We start from the raw sequence: 19950 nt of genomic DNA, 5'->3' as shown, positions 1-19950 counted from the left end.
AGAGAGAGAGAGAGAGAGAAAACCAAGGCTCCAGGAGGTTAAATGCATTTCCAAGGACATGCAGCTAGGAGGTGGCAGGTCTAAAAAGCTGATCATTGAGCTTCTCATTACTGCTGCACTATTCTTCTTTCTTCGTGCTTTTCTGTATTTTACAAGCTTTTAACAATGCATACCCGTTGCTTTCACAACCCTGAAAAAGTCTTACAAGTTACTGATTTTAAAACAGATTCTTTCACGTCTCCGGTTCTCCCAGCCCCGCCCAATACCCTCTCCACTGCCTCCATCCGTGCAGACTCCTGCTTTGCTGACCATGCCCCCGCACCAGCTGTGGCTTGGGGTAGGATGTCCGATGTCCCAGTCTTGCTGAGGTCTGCTCAAAATGTCCCTGGCGGCCTCTGGCCCCTGGGGCAATTCCGGGGGCATGTCCAGAGAAGGAGAAGGGGAAGTCGGAAGGGATGTGAAACTTGGCCACTGGCCGGCACCGCCCCTGCTGGGTGTCCCACAGGGGTCCCCGGGTGGACAGCAGGAACATCCAGTCAAGTTGACCATTGGAGGCAGGTGAGGCCAGCCTGACCGGGAGGGGGCTATGAAATTCAGGCAAGCAGGCTTAGGAGGCTGGATAACTAGGTAACTCAGGCAGGGAGGGAGGGAGAGCACCACTAGCTGCTCTGTGCCAGAATGAGGTTGGGTGGGGCGCTGATCCAGGACTCAGAATCTGGGACTGGGGAGCCCTTTACTCCGTGGGCTTTAGGGGAGGGTGAGGGTGGTGAAACAGACCCATCAGCTCTAACTAGAGTTCCTGGGTCCTGGCCCCCCAAAACACAAGAAGCTGGGAAAAGGATGAGAGGTTCAGAGCCCAGCAGAGGGGTCTCACTGACGGGACAGGGGGTGACAGTCAGCCTGAAAGAAGCCAAGTGTGTGAGGGAGTGAGCAGAAGTGTTGTGTCAGGTGTTTGTGAATTCCTGTGCATATGCACAGCTCTGCCATCTGAGTGAGAGAATGTTAATTAAGTAAGGAGCAGGCTCTCAATAAATATTTGTTCAATGAAATTGATCATCTGTAGGAGTATATGAACGTGTGTGTCCAGGTGAGTGAGGGATGGAGTCTATCTGGGTGTCAGTTTGTTTGTCCCTGAGTGTGTGGGAGAGAAGTGATTTGTGTGTCTGGGTGTGTGATTAAAGGTATGCTCAGTTGCATGTGTGTGTCTGTGTTTGTGCTTCTATATATATACATGTGTGTGTTCCCTGGAGAAGGGAGGTGTGCATTGGTGGTGGGAGGATGTGTATATATCATTGGCGGGGGGTGGGATTCGAGTGTGTGAGTTGGGTGGGAACGAGTGTGAGATGTCCAGCCTGCCCAGGCCCTGCCGTGTCTCCACAGTGGCATCATGGAGGCTCCATGGGGCTGGCTGGTGGTCGGTGTGCTGGCCATGTCCGTGGCCTCTACAGTGAGCCAGAACGTGTGCCGAGCACCAGATGGGAGAGACGGGGCTGCAGGACCACCTGGACGACCCGGGAGGCCAGGCCTCAAGGGAGAACAAGGGGAGCCAGGTAAGCACCTCCCCCTGGACCCCAGCCCTTCGTCCCTTGGCCTGACCTGGCCTCCAGGATGGAGGCTTGGGAGTGGCACTGAGAAGCAGGAGTCTACCAGGGTCCCCACGTAAAGGTTCTTTAGTCTGCACTTGGTCCCAGGGGCCGAGGGGGCCCTAGCCTTCTCCCTGGGCCATGTGCCCAGACCCCCAAGCCTCTCCATATCCCCCTCCCCTGACTGCCTTCCTCTCCTCTAAAGAATAGGTCACTGCAAGCAATGAATAAGAATGGTCCCAAAGCGTTGCCCAAATCCTTGGTGATTGTTCAGTTACCAGAATAATTAATGCCCTAAGTTTTAGACTCAGGAGCCCTTGTCTTTCTGTGTGACCTCAAGCAAGTTACTGACTCTCTCTGAGACTTAGTTTCCTCATCTATAAAATAGAGAAATAACCCCAGCCGGCACATAGAAAGAGATCAATTAATGGCAACTACCCTGTTTGTTTTTTTCTACCACCACCCCCAACTCTGTTCCTGCTTCCCCCTTCCTAGCCCCTTCAGGCTTCAAAAACTCTCTCATTTCAGAAAAAAAGCTTGGGGGTGAAGGAAAAGGGAGGAGGACATGACAAGAGTGGCAAAGGAAAGTGTTGTGTGATCCCCCTGAGTTCCCAGTCCCCAGCAGACCAGAAAGATCTGCAGACATTTGCAATAATTTGCATCCTGGCATCCTACATGTAGTTCTCAAAATTGAAGAGGTTAGGGTCAGTGGCCTGATGGGATATGGGATGCAAGGCCATGAGCACAAACACAGTAAAGGAGCCAGTGTCCTGCTTTTCATAGAATCTGACACTTTCCCAACTGCCTGTTCATACTTCTCTCTATTATATAAAGAAGCTGAGGCTCAGAGAGGTTGAGACACTTGCCAAAGGCCACACAGCCAGCCATAATCAATGTCTTGAAAGCCCAGGCACGCCCCTGTCCTCTATCCCACAGCATCCCAGGGTCTCAGCCATCTCCCTGAGGACGAGCAGACACTAGACTCTCACTCCCGACCTGGCCTTTCTCCCAACAGGAGCCATTGGCATCCGGACAGGCATCCGAGGCCTTAAAGGAGACCAGGGGGACCCTGGCCCCTCTGGAAATCCTGGCAAAATGGGCTTCCCTGGGCCCAGTGGTCCCCTGGGTGCCCCGGGCATTCAAGGATTGAAGGGCAGCAAGGGCAGCCAGGGAAATATCAATGACCAGCCTCGACCAGCCTTCTCAGCCATAAGGCGGAATCCACCGATGGGCGGCAACGTGGTCATCTTCGACATGGTCATCACCAACGAGGAAGGCCGCTATCACAGCCACTCGGGCCGGTTCATCTGCGCTGTGCCAGGCTACTACTATTTCACCTTCCAGGTGGTGTCCAAGTGGGACATCTGCCTGTCCATCATGTCCTCCAGGAAGGGCCAGTTCCCACGCGCCTTGGGCTTTTGTGACGCCAACAGCAAGGGAAACTTCCAGGTGGTATCTGGGGGCACGGTGCTCCAGCTCCAGCAGGGAGACCAGGTCTGGATCGAAAAGGACCCCGCCAAGGGCCGCATTTACCAGGGTTCTGAGGCGGACAGCGTCTTCAGCGGCTTCCTCATCTTCCCATCCACCTGAGCCAGGGAGGACCCCCTCCCCACCCTTGCCTCATCTGCTTCCTGCTGTGTGACCCAAGCCTACTCATTCCACCTCTCTGGTGTGTCTGCTCTGCTCTGTAACGTGGGGGTGCTGCTCTTTTAGCTGAAGAGAGATCATTCCCTAGGACTCTTCCTGGAATAAATATCTGAGTCCATGTCTGCTGGCTCGAGATTCCGTTGCTACGCTGAGCATTGGAAGGGAGGCATAAGAACGACAACAATTATTGAGTGCTTACAAGGCAGGTCCTTATTTAGTATTTTACATTATATATTTGGCAGGTCTTGGGAGCCTCATGGACCTGAGTTCAAATCCTGGGGCCATCATTTACTAGTTCTCCAGCTGTGTGCATGTTATATAACTTCAGCCAACCTCAGTTTCCTAGTCCGTAAAGTGGGAATAATAATGGCACCTACTCCAACGGTTGTTGGGAGCATTAAATGACTTACTATATGAAAATTGCAGAGCAGTGCCTGGTCCTTCGTAAGGGCTTCATAAATTTTAGCTATCATTATATTTGTATAATCCTTACAATTGAGCTCTGAGGTGGGTATATGGCCCTATTTTACAGATAATGAAACTGAGGCTGGGCACTGGGGCGGACACAAAGCCTAAAGTCAGTATTTAAGAAGAGGAGCTAGGATTTGACTCCAAGTCTTAATAATGCCCATGCCTGTGTTTAACTGCCATCCTCGCCAACCTTACAGCCAGACACCTGACAAATGACACACATGATTTCCAACCCTGAACCAGAAAGCCTGGAGCAGGGCTCAGAGTGGGGGAGTAATTGGCCCAAGGGCACCCAGCAGCCCACTCTGTGCAGTTTCCTGAGTCCAGCCCTGGGCTTCCACCCCGGCAGGCATAGGGGCTGGGGCTGCTGCCTGCTGGGCATCTCGCCTGGGTTGGGGACTTGGGATGGTGGGTCTGGAATGTTTGTGGTTCATTCCCAGGGTCCCACATAGCCCGTCCAGGAGCTGCTTAGAAGCAGGAAGCCCCACTGTGTCCTTTCTCTGTGAGGAAAATAAGGAGATCAGAAAATGTCCAGCGCCCGGTGCATCTTCCCAGAGGGAGCCGAGCCAATTTTATCTCACGCTGCACACGCACGTACACACACCCGATTATACATATGCACACCACCAGGGCACACACACCTTCCTCGAGACATACGTGGACTCTCATTCCTGGACCAAAACTCAGCCTCTCCTCACCAAAAGGCGGGCACAGTGGTCCCCACCTCAGCACACATCCACTTCCTGCACCTCCCCTGCACAGCCCTGGACACGGCCACGCGAGTTATGCCCTCGAACTCACAGACGCACCGGGGATACACGTGCTGTGGTACCTATACACCCCTGACTCGCACGCTCGAGTGCCCCTTGTAAACCATCAGACGTATTCCTGCTCGCACACCTTGAGACGTGTCCAGACACTCCACTGACACAGATGTACACATTCTCCTCTGCTAACGTGCCCGTGCCTTAGAAACACCCATGTTCTCTCACACGTTGACCGCCACACACCCTGACCCTCCCAAAGGGACTGTGTCTCTCATCCACAGGCTGACACACAAGCAGCCTTGGAGTCCTTACATACATACAACGCCCCATGCCCACCTCCAATATGCCCTGAAGACCTTCTCCTGGGGCCGTCCCGCCAACAGCCTTTGGGGGTCAGAAGAAGAGAGTGACCCCTCTGTAGACCGGGGCAGTGCTGGACTACACACAGCCCCTCAACCCCCACTGGGTCTCCAGTCTTCACCAGCTCCCCACCCTGTTCCCCAGAACATACAGAGCCATGGACTGGGAAAAGAAACAAATTCTGAGCATCTACTATATGCTGGGCATTTCATAGCCATGGACGCATTTAATCCCAGCAAGATCGAGAAGGACGCTGAGGCTCAGAGAAAGGAGACATTTCCCCATGGTCACACTGCTAGAAAGTGGCATGGCCTAGATCTGAACCAGCTCTGCCTGACCCCAAAGTGGAGGGTTTCTTTCATTGCAGTGAGACTCAAAGAAAATGTCAGGGACGGGGGCCCCATAAGTGGTAGAAGAGACCAGGCTATAGAAATGGTGGGAAGGGGCTGCTCCTTACCCTGAATTCCACCCATATCTACCCACGTCCGCGGTGGCAAATCGCTGGCCCTGGGATGCAGGGACAGAGCTGGGCCGGGTGGGTGGGGCAGGGAAGGACTGAGTGTGGGCCAAGGCTGCCATCTGCTGGACAAACCAGACTCGGGCGCAAATGAGACGAGGAAGATAGGACCTCAGGTGCCATCCAGCCTGTCAGTGCCCCTGCTCCCCACCCCCACCCCAAGGACTCCCAGGGTCAAGTGCATTCACGTCCTCGCTCTCGTCCCACACTCTGCAGCCCCGTGCTAGAGGATGGGAGGACAGATGGGGAGACTGAGCCCTGAAGGTCACTTGAAAGGCAGGGGCAGGGCTCTGCTCGCCTGCACGTGCCCAGCATGGGGCAAAGCATCAGTATGCATCACACAGATTCCTCACCACTGCCCTGCATGGGAGCTATTAGGAGCCCCCACCCCCATTTACAAAGGAGGATCCTATGCTCAGGGAGGGCAAACCACCCACCCCGAGTGACATTGGGGGAAGGAGTGGGGTCAGGATTGGAACTGTTTGTAGCCTAACAACTCCTTCCCCCTTGGATTCTCATGTGAGGAGAAGAGAAAAAGAGCCGGGAGAGGGGGGAGGGTGGCGGGGGGGAGCGGGGAGGCTCTGTCAGCTCGGCCAGCCTGGCCCCGACTGGCAATGCCTCACAGGCCACAAGGGACTCAAGGTCAGAGGCGGAGGTAGTAGGGATGGAGGTGAGGAAGATGGTGCTGGCAGGGAAGGTGGGGTCATCAGCAGCCCCAGCAAAGGGAGGGGTGTCAAGACGCAAAGCCCCAGTCTCCTCCACCACCCAGTATGCGGATGGGAAGACTGAGACCGTGAGGGGTCAGTGGTTTGCTGAGGCCTCAGGGCAAGGGGGTGGCAGCGCTGGTAGGAGACCCCAAGGCCCCTGACTCTGGAGCCAGAGGAATCTGTCCACCACAGCAGGCTGCCCAGCATCTCAGCTTGCCCACCCTGGGTGTCCGTCCCCACGTACGACAAATGTGAGGAGCATATGGAGTTCCTGTGATAAGGCCTACCACTTGACAAGTACATGCGAGGCTGATTTCTGGGAACAGCTAAACGGGAGTCAGGGCAAGGCTCCGGACCCTGAGAAACCACTGACTACGTGACTTTTGGCAAAGGCTTTCGCCTCCCTGAGCCTCCGTTTCCTCATCTGAAAAGGAGGGTGGTTTTATAACTTCCCTCTGGAGATATTGTGAAATAACTGAGTCTCAGGAACAATAAATGCCAACAAATGGGAATGGACATTAGATGGGCTGAACTTAACTCTAGGGGAAGTCTGCCCAGGAGACTTATGTGTACACACACACACACACACACACACATCCTTCACCAGATCCGGCGCTATCGCCATTTCCTCATTTCGGACACTCATGACCCAGGGGTGGGGGGACACAGGGGCGTCACTGTGGTCAGCCTAGCTCAATACCCCAAAGAAAGTATTGAGTCAGGGAAAATTGTGGGAAAGGGGATGTGGGAATGCGGGGAGACAGTGAGAAGGGGCCGCCCAGTCAGCGCTGGGCCCTCCTCGCTGTGTCCGCTCTGACACGGTGTCCTCTCGCCTAGGAGAGGGGAAGCAGATCTGAGGACATCTCTGTGACCAGACTAGAAACCTCCTACCCCCAGGTGAGGTCAGGACCCCCATCCAGACAAGAGCAAACGGCAGTTTTCCCCCGCCAGCTTCCTGAATCATGGTCCCAGGGACAGCCTGCTATGTGAGAAGAAGGAGGGTCCCCATCTCCGCTGAGCGGAGAGCCTGGGCTCCAAGAAAAGACCCCACTCTCTAGCTATCATGCGGTCCCAAGGGGTGAGGGGCCTGGGAAAGGGAGGTAGGCTCCTGAGGACAGAGAGGGAGGAGCGCTGGGGAGTGAGACGGTGAGGGGCTGGGTGGGCCAGCTGAGCTCTCTCCCCATCCAGCTCCTTCTCCAGGATGGACAAGGGCTCCATCTCGTGGCCCCTCCTTGGACTAAACCTGCTGCTGCTCCTGCTGGCACTGCCGTGTGGGGGCCAGGCCAGCACAGAATGCTATGGAATCCCCGGAATGCCGGGCCTGCCTGGGGCCCCAGGGAAGGATGGGTACGACGGACTACAAGGGCCCAAAGGTGAACCAGGTGAGTCTGCTGGCCTGGTGCGGAGGGGTCACCTCGGGCCTGGAGGGAGGGGGCAGAGTGCAGGTCTGGGGCTGACCCGGGGAAGGAGGATAGTAACTTGATGGCAAAGAGTGCTGACCCTCCTGCCACAACTTCTCCCAGGGCAGAGTCCACCTCTCATGGCAGGTGTAGCCCCTCTGTCCTCAGAACCCAGATCTCGAGCCTCCCCAGTTTCCTCATCTGACAGCAGAGAGAACACAAGCACCTGCCCCAGAGGCGGCGGGGGGACCACAGGACACGACCCACGCGAAACCTTTGGCAAACTCTAAAATGCTGAGCTACCATTTTATTACAACCCCTCTACTCCTTGCCCTGCACCCCCGGGGGAAGGCGGAGCCCATGCGGTGAATGTACACGATGCACAGACGGTCAGGGTTCAAATCCCAGCCCCACCACTTCCCACCATGCAAACCTGTACGAGTGACTTAACCCTGCAGGGCCTCTGTGTCCTCATCTGTAAAATGGAGAAATAGCAGCACCTACTGCACAGGGCTGCTGTGACGATTAATTAAGTTTAAATATAAAACAGTACCGAGCACATGGTAGATACCAGGTTAAGTGTAGGCTATGGCTATTATTGCTGTTTTCATCATTGTTTTTATCAGAGACCTGTGCTCACCTCCCTCCCCAGGATTTGGGTCGTTAGAGGAGGGAGGAGTGAGCGAGAAGTCGGGATCACAGGCACAGAATCTTCTGTGGGAGATTCCCGGGCGAGCCCCGGCATGAGCGAAGGGGGCTGGGGATACGAGTGAGGCTGGTGTTGGCGAGACTGGGGTCTGGGGGTGCCTGGTCAGAGAGGAGGTGCATATGGGAGGCAGAGTGTCTGGAGGCTGAGGTCAGCTTAGGCAGAGGAGATGGGGGTGGCAGAGGTAGGGGACTGGAGGGGAACCAGTGAAGTACAATGTCCTTAGGAACCTCCCCACCTTCCCCTTCCCTCCTGGCAATAGAGTGTGGGGAATAGAATGTGGGGAATTTCGCCCACATTCCAGAAGGAATTCTCCAATTCAGGGTGAGCTGAATTGAGGACCTCAGGTCTGCCATTTTTCCAGACCTTGTACTGCCTGCCTCTGGCCATCTCACTGCCCAGGGTAGCTGAGGGTCAATTTTTGAGCTCCTACTATGCCAGGCACAGTTCCAAATGCTCTACATATATTTATCTCATGGGGCAGGTAAAATTGCTAATCCTATTTTACAAATGAGAAAACCGAGGTCAAAATCCTTTAAAGAAGCGATATATTCCCATTTTACAAGTGTCAAAGCTAAGGTTCAGAGAGATTGAGCAATTTACCTGAAGTCACACTGTAGAATCCTATCCAACTCCAAAGGCCACACCCTCAACCATTACCCTCCATGCCTCTCGGACCCCCTCCCCACTGCAGTATCCTGCCCCTCCCAATCAGTCATTGGGAGATGTCTCCAAGGATGAGACAGGGCCCCACTCAGTACCTCTGACAGCCATCGCGGGACCTGACATTACTGAGCACTCCCAATGAGGTGCCTGGCACGTGTGCTCTCCCACCCCACCCTTCCAGTGGCTCTGTGGGATCAGTTCTACTATGTCCTTATCTCAACTGGACAAACAGAGGCTCAGGAAGGGGAGGTCAACTGCCCAGGGTCACAAAGCCTGAAGCCTTAGGTCCGCTTAATCCTGATCCTCCACGCCTAACCCTGGGACCTAAAAGGCTCACAAGCCATGCGGAGAATCTGTCACAAATAGGTCTGCATAGACACCTACGCCTAAGAAAGTCAGAGGAGGAAGCAGCGATGAGGGCAGGTGGGGTGGTCAGAGAGGGCTTCCTGGAAGAGGACATTGGAGCTAGACCCTAAAAGATGAGTAAGGTTTAGAAGAGGAGAGAAAAATCTCGCAGAGGCTCCGATGATCAGGGTAGTAACAAGAATCAGACGTTTTGACTGGGACTCAGCCAGACCTGACTTTGAGTCCTGAGTCCACCTTGAACCAGCTACATGGCCTTGGGCAAGTCTGTGGCCTCAATTTCCTCATCTTCAACATGAGGGAAGTTGAACCAGGCCAGCCGTCACGGGAGGCTGCAGTGGGCTAAAAGGGGCTGGGGGAACTAAAGAGAATAATAGCCTCCTTAAGGGGACAGATTCTCTTTGGCTCCATTCAGTGGTTCCCACGTGCTAAGCTGGCCTGGGGAACAGATACAGGTTTCGTGGGGCTCCGAGGCTTAGAAAATGTCGAGGACCCTCTTTAAGAAAAATAATACAAAATTAGGGACACATTCAATCGCAGGGAGGGCGGTGCTATACAAACCTACACGTGCTACAAAATTGTATTGGAACTATATACACGCACACACACACGTAAGTAGTGTGTGTAAACGTGGGGCCCCATAGACTGCAGGAAGGCCAGTTTCCAGTTTTCGATATCGTACTTTTTTTGTGCGAGATGTGCCGTTGGGGAAAATTAGGTGAGGGGCATACGGAGCCTCCTTGTTCTTTTCCCTTTGTTTTTCTTTCTTTCTTTTGCAACTTCCTGTGACTCTATACTTATTTCAACATAAAAAGTTGAAAACATTTATGAGTATAAAATTAGGCAAAGGGCCTTGAAGGGGCCAGTGCACATTAATGGGCCCTGAAACTTAAGTTTGATGAGCTTTCCAGGAAATCTGCCTCTGAGCAAACTTCTGATGTTTATCGGGAAAAACCGAAGACCTAGACTTTTAGGGGAGTTGTGAACTTGTTAATGTGGGGCCCCAGATAAAAAGTTTTAAAAAATTGGGCAGGTGAAACATAAGGTATCAGAGTAGTGGCCTCCGACACACTGAGATCCTCCTGAGCAGGCTGGTCCTACCCTCCCCATCACACATGTGGAAACTGAGGCTGAGAGACAGGTGACTTAACCAAGATCAGAGGGCGAGTCCATGGGGAGGCAGGGCTTGTACTAGGGTCTCCCTCCCCTCTGGCCAACTTATAGGCTTTGCCCACGGCTCCGAGGTGGATCGTGCATCTGGGAGAAGAAGGTTCTAGAGAACAAACCCCTGCGGTCTGTCCCCTGCCCCATCACTTCCTTCCCACCTGCTCTCTCCCCAGGAATTCCAGCTAGCTCTGGGACACGAGGACCCAAAGGTCAGAAGGGAGAAGCCGGCACACCTGGTTATCCTGGTAAAAATGGCCCCATGGGAGCCTCTGGGGCTCCGGGGTCTCCCGGAATCATGGGACCTCCCGGGGAGCCGGGTGAAGAGGGCAGATACAAGCAGAAGTACCAGTCAGTGTTCACGGTCACACGGCAGACAGTTCAGTACCCAGCGGCCAACGGCCTGGTCAAGTTCAACGTAGCTGTCACCAACCCACAGGGGCATTATGACACGAGCACAGGCAAGTTCACCTGCCAAGTCCCTGGGCTGTACTACTTTGCCCACCACACGTCGCAAACGGCCAACCTGTGCGTGCAACTGTATCGCGACGGTGTCAGGGTCACCACCTTCTGTGACCACATGTCCAACACCAAGCAGGTCAGCTCAGGTGGTGTGCTGCTACAGATGCAGGTGGGCCAGCAGGTGTGGCTGGCGGTCAATGACTACAACGGCATGGTGGGCACTGAGGGCTCTGACAGTGTCTTCTCCGGCTTCCTGCTCTTCCCCGACTAGGGGGGAGGCCTATTCCAGCCCTGGGTCACTCCACCTCCCTCGGCTTTCCTGCATGGACTTGCCATGTTGTATCCTCGCTCAGGCCATTCTCTCCACCTGATGGACTCCTCCAAGAAGCCCACCCTGACACCCCACACCTCATGAGTTCTCTTCCTTCTCAGAGCTCCTGCAGGATTCATTGCTTTGACGCTTAACCGACACCTCTAGTACTATCATTAGTTTTTTCTAAGTCTTGGAAGAGGCAGGGAGATACACAAATAAATGATTAAATCAATAGATACGCATGGTTCTGATTCCTCACTCCCAATTCCTTGAAGAAGCAAGTCTCTTTATCGTCACTATTGCACCTGCTACAGCCATCTGTGGGCTCTAGACCCAGACAGGGCATCTACTTGGGGCTCAGTAAAGGATGGTGTCAATGTTGAGACACTCAGCAGCATTTGGCCATTCGGGAGAGAAAGCTCAAGCGTGGTAGAAGCCCCCACGATGCCATCTGCCATCGCTTGTTTAGATGAGAGGCACTGCTGTCACTAAAGGTATCCATCATGCTCACAGGTAAACAGGAGTGTGTTTGAATTCTCAGACCTGTGTCAACCTGTGTTGAATTTTGGGAGCACCTGTCACAGGAGGGGTTTGGGCTCGATAAGCCCAGCATAGACAAAGACCAGATGTGCAATGACTTTGTGCCAAATTCATGAGTGAACTGGGGAGAATGAACGAATGAATAAGTAAGTAAATGCATGACTGAAAGAGCAAATGAATGAGTGAATAAAAACTCACAATAGCTAACATTATTGAGCACTTACTATGCACCAAGTTTATGCAAACCCACCTATTAAGTCATTTGCTATTCATAACCACGCTCTGAGGTGGGCATGAATGGGTCAGAGAGAGTGAGAATATGTCTCCAGGACGTCTGACAGACTCTGAGAGCCCCCAAGAGATGATCTGAAACCGCTGCTGCTCACAAGCTGTCAGAGCTTCACTGTGAGATTCTTGATGGTCATGCCCAGCCGCCACAATCCTGACTGGAGGACCAGGAGGCCATCAGCTGCAGCACTTGCACTGTGGTGACCATGAGAAGTTGACAGTTCAGGGTCAAAAAGGTAAAAAAGTATAACTTTCCTGTGTAAACTGCAGATCCAGCTTTGGAGCCCAGTGAGACCCACTCAGGCATGAGACGATCCGCTCCAGCCTGGGTGGGACATCAACTTGGTTCCACAAGGCCCCACGGAGCTCACAGAGACACCAGTCAACTGAAGTGGGCTATAAGAGAGGTGGCTTGAGCCCAGGTCTCTGACTGCCTCCATCCACTTTTTCATCTTTATTTCTGAAAGGGGCTGTTTCACACCTCCATGCCTTTGCCCGTGATGTTCCTTCATCCTGCAAAACCCCTTCGCCCCGCTCATGCAACTCCTTCATCCACCTGGATACTGCACACTCAATGGTCAGGCTTCAACACAGAGGTCACCTCCTCCATGAAGCCTTTCCTGATGCTCCTCTCTGTGTCTCCACAGTGCCCTCCACAGACTTGGACCACAAACTCACGGCTCTTTAGAGCCCAGGTCCCCAAATTTGGTGGTGCAACAATATTATGTGCAGATTTATTTATAAAACAAACATAGATTTGTGGATCCAAGTCTTTTTTAGAAAGATCTGGGGGGAACAGGGCTGTGGGTGAGTGGGCAATTTGCCAGGTGCAGTCAACGCACGTGGTCCACCAACTTTCGTGTACTTACTCGCTTACATGTCTGCCTCCCCCACTGGAGGACGAGCATCCTTGAGAAAGGGGCTGCTTTGACATGTGCCTGCACATAGTAGGGGCACAGGAAATGTGTCAGACTGGAAGGAGGGAGAAAGATAAAGACACACACACAGAGTGAGAACAGAGGCAAGGGCCGAGGAGCCCAGCTGTGTTCACAGGGCCTGGGCGCCTCTGGCAGGGCCAGAGCCAAGGTCGCGAGGCCATTTCATTCACAGCTCCCCTCCGTCAACCACTTAGCGGTCTGCCTGGCGACACCCCGAGTGATACATCGTTCTTTTCGTTTTTCTTTTGTTTAAAAAATCAATACGCCATTTAGATAGGCCACTGTGTCAGATCAGAAACCTGTACTTTGGAAATGACAATTTTTGTGGCGTTTTTATTTTTCATAATTGTTTCCCTGTTGTTCTGTCTTCGCCAGGAGAGACAGGCTTTTGAAAATGCCAGTTTGTCTGCTGAGCTGAGGGAAGCTGGGCAAGAGTTTTTTTAAGGGAGGCAGCAAAGGGGGAGTGGGAGTGGGTCAGGAGCCAGAATGAGACACCCCAAGCTGTAAGGAATCCCTCACACCGAAGGACACTGAGGGGACTTAGGGTTATTTTCCCATACTTTGTAGGTATCATGCCCTGTCTACCACAGACGCAACTCAACGATTTTATGGGTACAGAGACCAGCTGGTTCCCTTAGCTCCTGATCCCTAGTCTGGGGATGGCTCCTACGCCCTCAGGCTCTAAGAGTTCTGTCTTCTCCTCGTACAAATCATACTATTCCCAGGTTTGCATTGGGCCCACTAAGGGCTTGGCACTCAGCTGGGCCCCAGACTTGCACGGTTACCTCACTGGCCCCCCCACAACAACCCCAGGAGATGGGTGCTCATACCCCCAATTCATAGATGGGGAAACTGAGGTCAATCAAGGTGCCTGAGGCCACATAACCAGAAAGAGGCCACGCTGGGATTCAACCTTGGGAGGGGCTGATTCCAAAGCCTTGCCCTTTCCCCCCACCCTGCTGTTGCTACTCCAGGTTCAAGCTCATTTTTTCCCATTGCCATTAGCCATCAAAGAATTATAGACCAGGCCCAAGTGACCTCAGGAACCCTCAGATGGAGCCCCCGGACCTGCAACCTCCTAATCCCCCTCTCATTGCCCAGAATCCACAGCCGTCTCCTCCTCACCCAGGCCTTTAAATCTATAGTTGGCTGAGCCCAGACCCTTTGGTTTCATCAGACTGGTCTTTTCACCCACTACAGTTAACGATTTCTATCAAGCAGCGTCCGCAAGCCCAACAATTTTCTATGTCCAAGTACAGATGTCGAGAAGTGACCTCCTGATCTGCGCCAGCTCCTGGTGCTTGCTGGGCAACCATTCCCGAGAGGGGCGTCCCATTGCCTTAGACACAGCCTCAGAAAAGAGCTACTATCTGGTGCCAGCATGCCTGGCTTCGAGTCCTGCATCTGCCACTTGCATGAGGTCTGGGCTCCAGAAGTCACTTCTTTTTTTGTGGCATTTATCACAGGAGCAATGAAACCACTGTGTCATTGGATGTTCCACACGAGCCTTCTTCAGTAGAAGGGATGCTCCATAGGAGCAGGAAACAGGGCCGATCTGCGCAGGGCTCACGATAAACATCTCCCATGTGGGCCTCAGCTTCCCCGTATATGTGACAAGGAGGATGGGCTGGGTGACCTCCAAGCCCCTCTCCAGCCTTAACTGGGTGATTCCAGGATCAATAAGCAACAGGCCCCCACCTGTGCCTATTATTGTCATCAGCTTCGAGCCCCATTGGAAGCAGAAGAAGGGGTATAAATAAATAATGACCACATTTAAAATTCATTTTTCATTATTAGATGGGAAAGAGGAAGACTGCAGAATGGGAAGAAAGCCGTAGAAAGGGACCCAGAAGGAGGAGCCTGGGACATGGCATGATATTAACAATTAACACGTGCAATGCGCCTCACAGCTTACCCTCCCCTTTCTCCTCCCCTGTCCCATCAGAGTCCCCATGTGCTCTGTAGAGCAGGTGTAATTATGGTCCCACCATATAACAGAGGAAATGGGGTTCCCTTGGGCTCCCTCGGCTGAAAACGTTTAGCTGGTAAGCGGCAGAGCCGGGTTATGAATCCAGGTTTTTGACTCCAAATCTAGCACCCAGGCACCAGGCCAGCCATATTTTCATTTCATTGAGGAACACCCCTGTTCCCTGTAGAAGATCATGAGGTCAGGGGCCCTGGCACCAAGCCACCAGTTGTGGACATTCTCCAGAGACAGCCTGTTCTCCCCACAGCTGCTGAGCTGGCAAAGCGAAACTCACCACCCATCCACCCATTTACAGAAAGCCCCTCCAAATCACAGAAACCGGACCTGAAACTGCCTGAGAGCAGCAGGACAGGGTGAGAATGGGGTGACAGGGAGGGGAGCCCGCCTGCTGGGCCCCTGGGAGGGGGCTCTCAGGGAAAGGCCCTTCTCATCTCTGGGGGAATGGAACTTCCGCTTTGGACTGAGAGCAGCAGGCTCCCAGCTCCTGGTCCCACTGCTGCCCAGCCAAACGGCATCACAGGACGCCAGTCTCCCAGGTGAGGATGGGGCTCGGTGCCTGGGGGGACTGGCCAGCAGGACCAGTATGGCGGAGAGTGGTGACTCTCAAACTGGAGACCTTGCATCCCCTGCTTCGGAGCCACCTGGGTGTTTAACAGGGAGGATTTCTGCCTGGGCCCAAACCCAGACTTCAGGAACCAAACTCTCTGGAGGTGATCTTGCGGGGGTCTGCTGCCACCCAGGTCTCCAGGTAATGGGGAGGCAGACTAAAATTAGAGCCGCCAGCATAAGGGCTTTGGGGTTACCGAGATGCCAGCAGAGTCCTGCTTCTGGCTCTCAGGTGCTGGTGAGCTGGGGGCAAGTCACGTTACCTCTCGGCCTGGGATTCTCTCTAGGAATAATGGAACCTTTCTCCTTTGGGGATGCTGTGTGCCCTAAAGGAGAGCAAGCCTACCCAGTGTTTAGCACACTGCCTGGATCAAGATATGTCAGAGGCAGAGGGAAAACGAGAACCCAGATTCCCCTCCACTCAGCCCAGCTTTTCTCCCACAGCTGCCTTCTCTTATTTCCTTGCAGTCTGCCGAGAAAGCTCCGCTTGACTCTTCCAAGGAAATAATTTGACTCGCAGGTGGAGCTGTGGTTGGTTCTTAGTTAGGACTGAGTGAGCTCAATGTTTGTAAAGGAGGGAGTGGGATCAGGCACCACACCAGAGACCTTATTTCTTCTAGGTCCCATCTCATTTAATCCTCTGGCAGCCCTGTCAAAAGAGGCTCAGACAGGTTCAGGCACTTGCCTGAGGTCATGCAGTGAGGTAGCAGCAGGAAGGGGGTGGGGGTTCAAGGTCAAGTTGGCCCGACTCCAAATCAGGGGGAAAGGGACTGTTGGGGCTGGAAGGCTTGGAGATAAATGGGTCAGTGATGTGGGGAAAGACGGGAGAGGTAAGGTTGATGGTGGTGCTATGTGGTGAGGGCAGGGGGTGTTCAGACCAGAGGAGTTTTAATTCGGAGCCCAAGTCTGAGACTCGGTGACCCCTAAAATGGTCTAGAACCTAGATCTTCCCACACACACCCCCACTCCTACTTCCCCAAGGTCGGGACCCTGCTCCCCCACCCTGCATCCCACCCCCCACCCCATTGGCTGGAGCGCTCCACCTCTGGGCTGCCTCTGCCTGAGAGACCTCCTCCCTCTGAGCACCTCTCAAAGGGACCAGATCCTCTTTTATTTTTCCAACCATCTTTGGTCATGTTCCTAAACTTGAGACTTCTTGGATGATGGCGATCATTTTAAAAACAGCTGACATTCAGTAAGTGTTTCTGTTATAAGCCTTAACTCACCTGTCCTCCCACCAACCCTATGAGGTAGAGGTTAGTATTACTCACTTTTTATAAAAAGGAAAACTGTGGCCAGAGAGAAGTGACCTGCCTGAGGCCCTTAGCTAAGAAGTGGCAGAGGCCTGATTTGGACCCTGGCAGTTGCTTTCCTTATGACAGTCCAGGCCTCTCACCACTGGTGAATGTTCACTGCCCGTTAGCAACAATAATAGTGATGATAAAAGCTTCCTTCCTCAGGCACTGGCCCTGGACCCAACACTGCCCATGCCTTAGCTCCTTCTGTCTGGCTGGCTGGCTGGCTCCAAAGCCTTCGTTTTCACCACGAAGTACAGTAGCCTCTTAACGTAACACCCTGTGAGTTTTAAGATCCAGCTGGCAGAGGGTTTGAATCCCAGCCACATGGAGCTGTGTGACCTCGATCGAGGTTCTCACCCTCTCTGTGCCCAGTTTCCTCATGTGTGAAATAAGAAATCAGGGATGCTTTCTTGGGGGACCTTTGCAAGGGCCAGATGCAATGAGATGATGGCACATAAAGTGTTTGGCGCAGAGCCTGGTATCTGTTAAGTGCCCAGTGCATGGATTATTAAAGTCGTCAAATTGTCATTTTGTAAAACCTCCAACAAGAGTTGGAACTGATGCTCATTCAAAGATAAACAGGATCCCCTGAGTCACTCTCTCTCTGGAGCAGGGCAGAGCCTAAGCCGGTCACTCGCAGCTCTGGTCACACCCCACCCTTTGAAGCCTCCCTTTGCTTGGTGCTCAGCATAGGTTGCAGCATAACTCAGGGGTTTAGGCAATGAATTGATTAGGACCAGACTGTGGGGTTTTGCGGGGGATGGGGGACGATGTTGATTTTCTAAGCACCTGAGCCAAGAAACAGCAGGTTTTTCTGGTTTCAGAAAGGCCTCCACATGCCAAATTCTGGGTTGGCCAAGCTAGTGTGAGGCAGAGAGGGCCGGAGTTTGACCACAGCTCTGCCATTAACCAATTTACCAGGTACCTGTGGGCAGGCTGCTTTCTAATGTCTGAACCTCAGTTTCCTCATCTGCAATATGAGAAAATAATCACAACCCACTTCCACAGTGCTGTGAGGGTCAGACAACAGCAGCAACAAGTCTGAACAAGAGCTGAGAACACCATGATTCTTTCCCAGCCGTGGCTTCACCTGGCTCCCCACGATTATCCTGGGACGTGGGTGGGGACCACTCTGCTCCCCCATTTTAAGAGAAAGAAACAGCATAGCCTCTGTGAGCTTAGGGAGAATGAGAGGAGGCTTCTGGGAGGAAAAAGACTTTGAAGGCCCAAGCCTTGAAGGATGGGGAGGATTTGGATCTGGGCAAGGGTGGAATCAGCTGCCTCGTTAGGTAATGAGCTGCTCATCACGAGACAGTGCCAGCCATGGATGGAAGAGCCGGTGGCAGAGACGTTATTGAGGAGACTTAATAGCAGGCTGAGAGTTCCTCAAAAGGTTAAACACAGATTCACCATGAGACCCAGGGCAGTAATTCCAGTAATTCCACTCCTAGGTATACACCCTCCAAAATTCAAGACAGGTAATCGAAGAAATCCTTCTATGTGAATTTTTGTTGTAGCACTATTCACGATAGCCAACTGGCGGGAATTTCCCAAACGCCCATCAATAATGAATGGATAAACAAATTGTAATATATCCACATGATGGAATATTATTCAGCCACTATGTATCGGGACGAGTTACCGATACATAGTACAACATAGATGAACCTTAAAAACATTATGCTGAGTGAAATAAGCCAGATATTGTATGAGGGCCTCATATTATATGATTCTATTTATATGAAATGCCCAGAATAGGCAAATCCATAGAACGAGAAAGCAGATTAGTGGTTGTCAGGGGCTGAGGCGGGAAAGTAGGGTTGGGAGTAACTGCCCATTGAGTACAGAATTTTATTTTAGGGTGATGAAATGTTTTGGAACTAAATGGAGGTGATGGTTACACAACATTGTGAATGTGCTAAATGCCACTGAAATGTTTGCTTTCAAATGATCAAATTGATGTTAGTGAATGTCAGCTTGATTTAAAAAAAAAGAAGAATAGGCTAAGGATTAGATGAATTTTAAGGTTTCTTCCATACTAAGAATTAATTAATGGCCATGCTGACCAGCTCGAGACAGCCCATGGCTTCTTCTAGTTCTCTGGGATTAAGAAGGGGTAAGAACCCTTCTCTCACCAGGGCCCACTGCCTTAGGTGGGACCTGAGAATATTCCGCCAGAAGAGATGAGCTGGTATGCTGGCAGGGATACTGGCTTCAGTGCCAGACAGGCCTGGGTTTGAGTCCTGGCTGCGGTTATTCCTATATGACCCCCAAGCAAGTGTCTTGGCCACCCTGAGTGTCAGGGTGTTCTTCAGTGCAGAAATAACAGTTTCGCCATGCAGGGATGCTCTGAGGATGTAAAGCGGCCCTCTGGGGAAGCAGCACAGCCACGCTGAATTCCGAAGCTCTGATGAACAAGAATGCTTGGAAGAAAATCCAAAACCCGCATACCACAGCCTTCAGGCCCTCACTTCCTGTCATTCTGACCCCTCACTCCCCTCTGGCCCCCCTGCTGGTCCTCAACATTCCAGGCTCTGTCCTACCTCTGGGCCTCTACCCCTGCCATCCTATCCCCCTGGAACATTTCTGCCCAGGCCCTTTCTAAACCTTCAAGTCTTGTCGTAAACATCACTTCTCAGAGATGCCTCCCTTAGAAACTTTCCTGGTGGGAGGACTTCCCTCACACTCCACTCCAGCCCAGTTTCTCTTGCTCCGGGCACCCTTTCCTCTCTGTCAGAGCACTCATCGCCATCTCTAATTATTTCCATTTACTTGTACGTTGAGCTGTTTATCATCTGTCTTCCCTAGACCGTCAACTCCATGAAGGCAGGGAGCATATCTTTCTTGTTGACCACCGTATCCCCAGCACTCACAACAGGATCTGGTGGACAGAACAAACTCAGCGAACACACAAACAACTGAATAAGCCGATGGATGGATGGATGGATGGATGGATGGATGGATGGATGGATGGATGGATGGATGGATAAATAAAAAAGTGAGGAGTCACCACAGTTGTAACCTACCACATCTTCTTATTCCCCTACAGGAAGCAGCTGAGACAGTGCAGTGATGAAGACCCCAGGGGGTGGCATCCTGGCGCTGCTGCCACTGCTGCTCCTGGGTCCAGTAGGTGTCTCCCATGCCCAGAGCAGCTGGGCACCCAG

At 52.6% G+C, this 19950-nt stretch overlaps 3 protein-coding genes across 6 annotated transcripts in view; all 3 read left to right on the top strand.

Annotated features, from left to right (window-relative positions):
• Window positions 1–517: 517 nt before the first annotated feature.
• Window positions 518–3417, top strand: C1QA (complement C1q A chain). 2 transcript variants are annotated; one of them, XM_006924467.3, is made up of 4 exons: window positions 534–558; window positions 1064–1087; window positions 1381–1550; window positions 2599–3417. In XM_006924467.3, the coding sequence occupies exons 3-4, from the start codon at window positions 1388–1390 to the stop codon at window positions 3171–3173; spliced, it is 738 nt and encodes a 245-aa protein (XP_006924529.1). In that variant the 5' UTR covers window positions 534–558; window positions 1064–1087; window positions 1381–1387; the 3' UTR covers window positions 3174–3417. The 2 variants fall into 2 exon arrangements, with proteins under 2 accessions (XP_006924528.1, XP_006924529.1); XM_006924466.1 differs by lacking the exon at window positions 1064–1087 and having other exon boundaries at window positions 518–558.
• Window positions 3418–6818: 3401 nt separating this feature from the next.
• Window positions 6819–11337, top strand: C1QC (complement C1q C chain). Of its 3 annotated transcripts, none has more exons than XM_006924465.3 (3): window positions 6819–6949; window positions 7253–7434; window positions 10528–11337. In XM_006924465.3, exons 2-3 carry the CDS (start codon window positions 7254–7256, stop codon window positions 11082–11084), a joined length of 738 nt encoding a protein of 245 aa, XP_006924527.1. In that variant the 5' UTR covers window positions 6819–6949; window position 7253; the 3' UTR covers window positions 11085–11337. The 3 variants fall into 3 exon arrangements, with proteins under 3 accessions (XP_006924527.1, XP_015454309.1, XP_006924526.1); XM_015598823.2 differs by having other exon boundaries at window positions 7241–7434; XM_006924464.3 differs by having other exon boundaries at window positions 6819–6954; window positions 7241–7434.
• Window positions 11338–15233: 3896 nt separating this feature from the next.
• Window positions 15234–19950, top strand: part of C1QB (complement C1q B chain) — a 6693-nt gene continuing 1976 nt past the window's right edge. The window contains exons 1-2 of the mRNA XM_025041433.1: window positions 15234–15415; window positions 19833–19950. The exon at window positions 19833–19950 is cut by the window's right edge and continues 101 nt beyond it. Of these exons, the coding sequence (XP_024897201.1) occupies window positions 19856–19950 (95 nt within the window). The 5' untranslated portion in view covers window positions 15234–15415; window positions 19833–19855. The remainder of the gene's footprint in view (window positions 15416–19832) is intronic.

The sequence above is a fragment of the Pteropus alecto genome, unplaced genomic scaffold (assembly GCF_000325575.1).
Source record: "Pteropus alecto unplaced genomic scaffold, ASM32557v1 scaffold39, whole genome shotgun sequence".
NCBI lineage: Eukaryota > Metazoa > Chordata > Mammalia > Chiroptera > Pteropodidae > Pteropus > Pteropus alecto.
This window is presented reverse-complemented; position numbering and strand designations above follow the sequence as displayed.

Bases quoted from the DNA above. Each gene is read 5' to 3' on its own strand.
- C1QA (XM_006924466.1), top strand. From the start codon at position 1,388: ATGGAGGCTCCATGGGGCTGGCTGGTGGTCGGTGTGCTGGCCATGTCC. The intron at 1,551-2,598 runs GTAAGCACCTCC...TTCTCCCAACAG, and splicing joins GGGAGAACAAGGGGAGCCAG to GAGCCATTGGCATCCGGACA.
- C1QC (XM_006924465.3), top strand. From the start codon at position 7,254: ATGGACAAGGGCTCCATCTCGTGGCCCCTCCTTGGACTAAACCTGCTG. The intron at 7,435-10,527 runs GTGAGTCTGCTG...CTCTCTCCCCAG, and splicing joins AGGGCCCAAAGGTGAACCAG to GAATTCCAGCTAGCTCTGGG.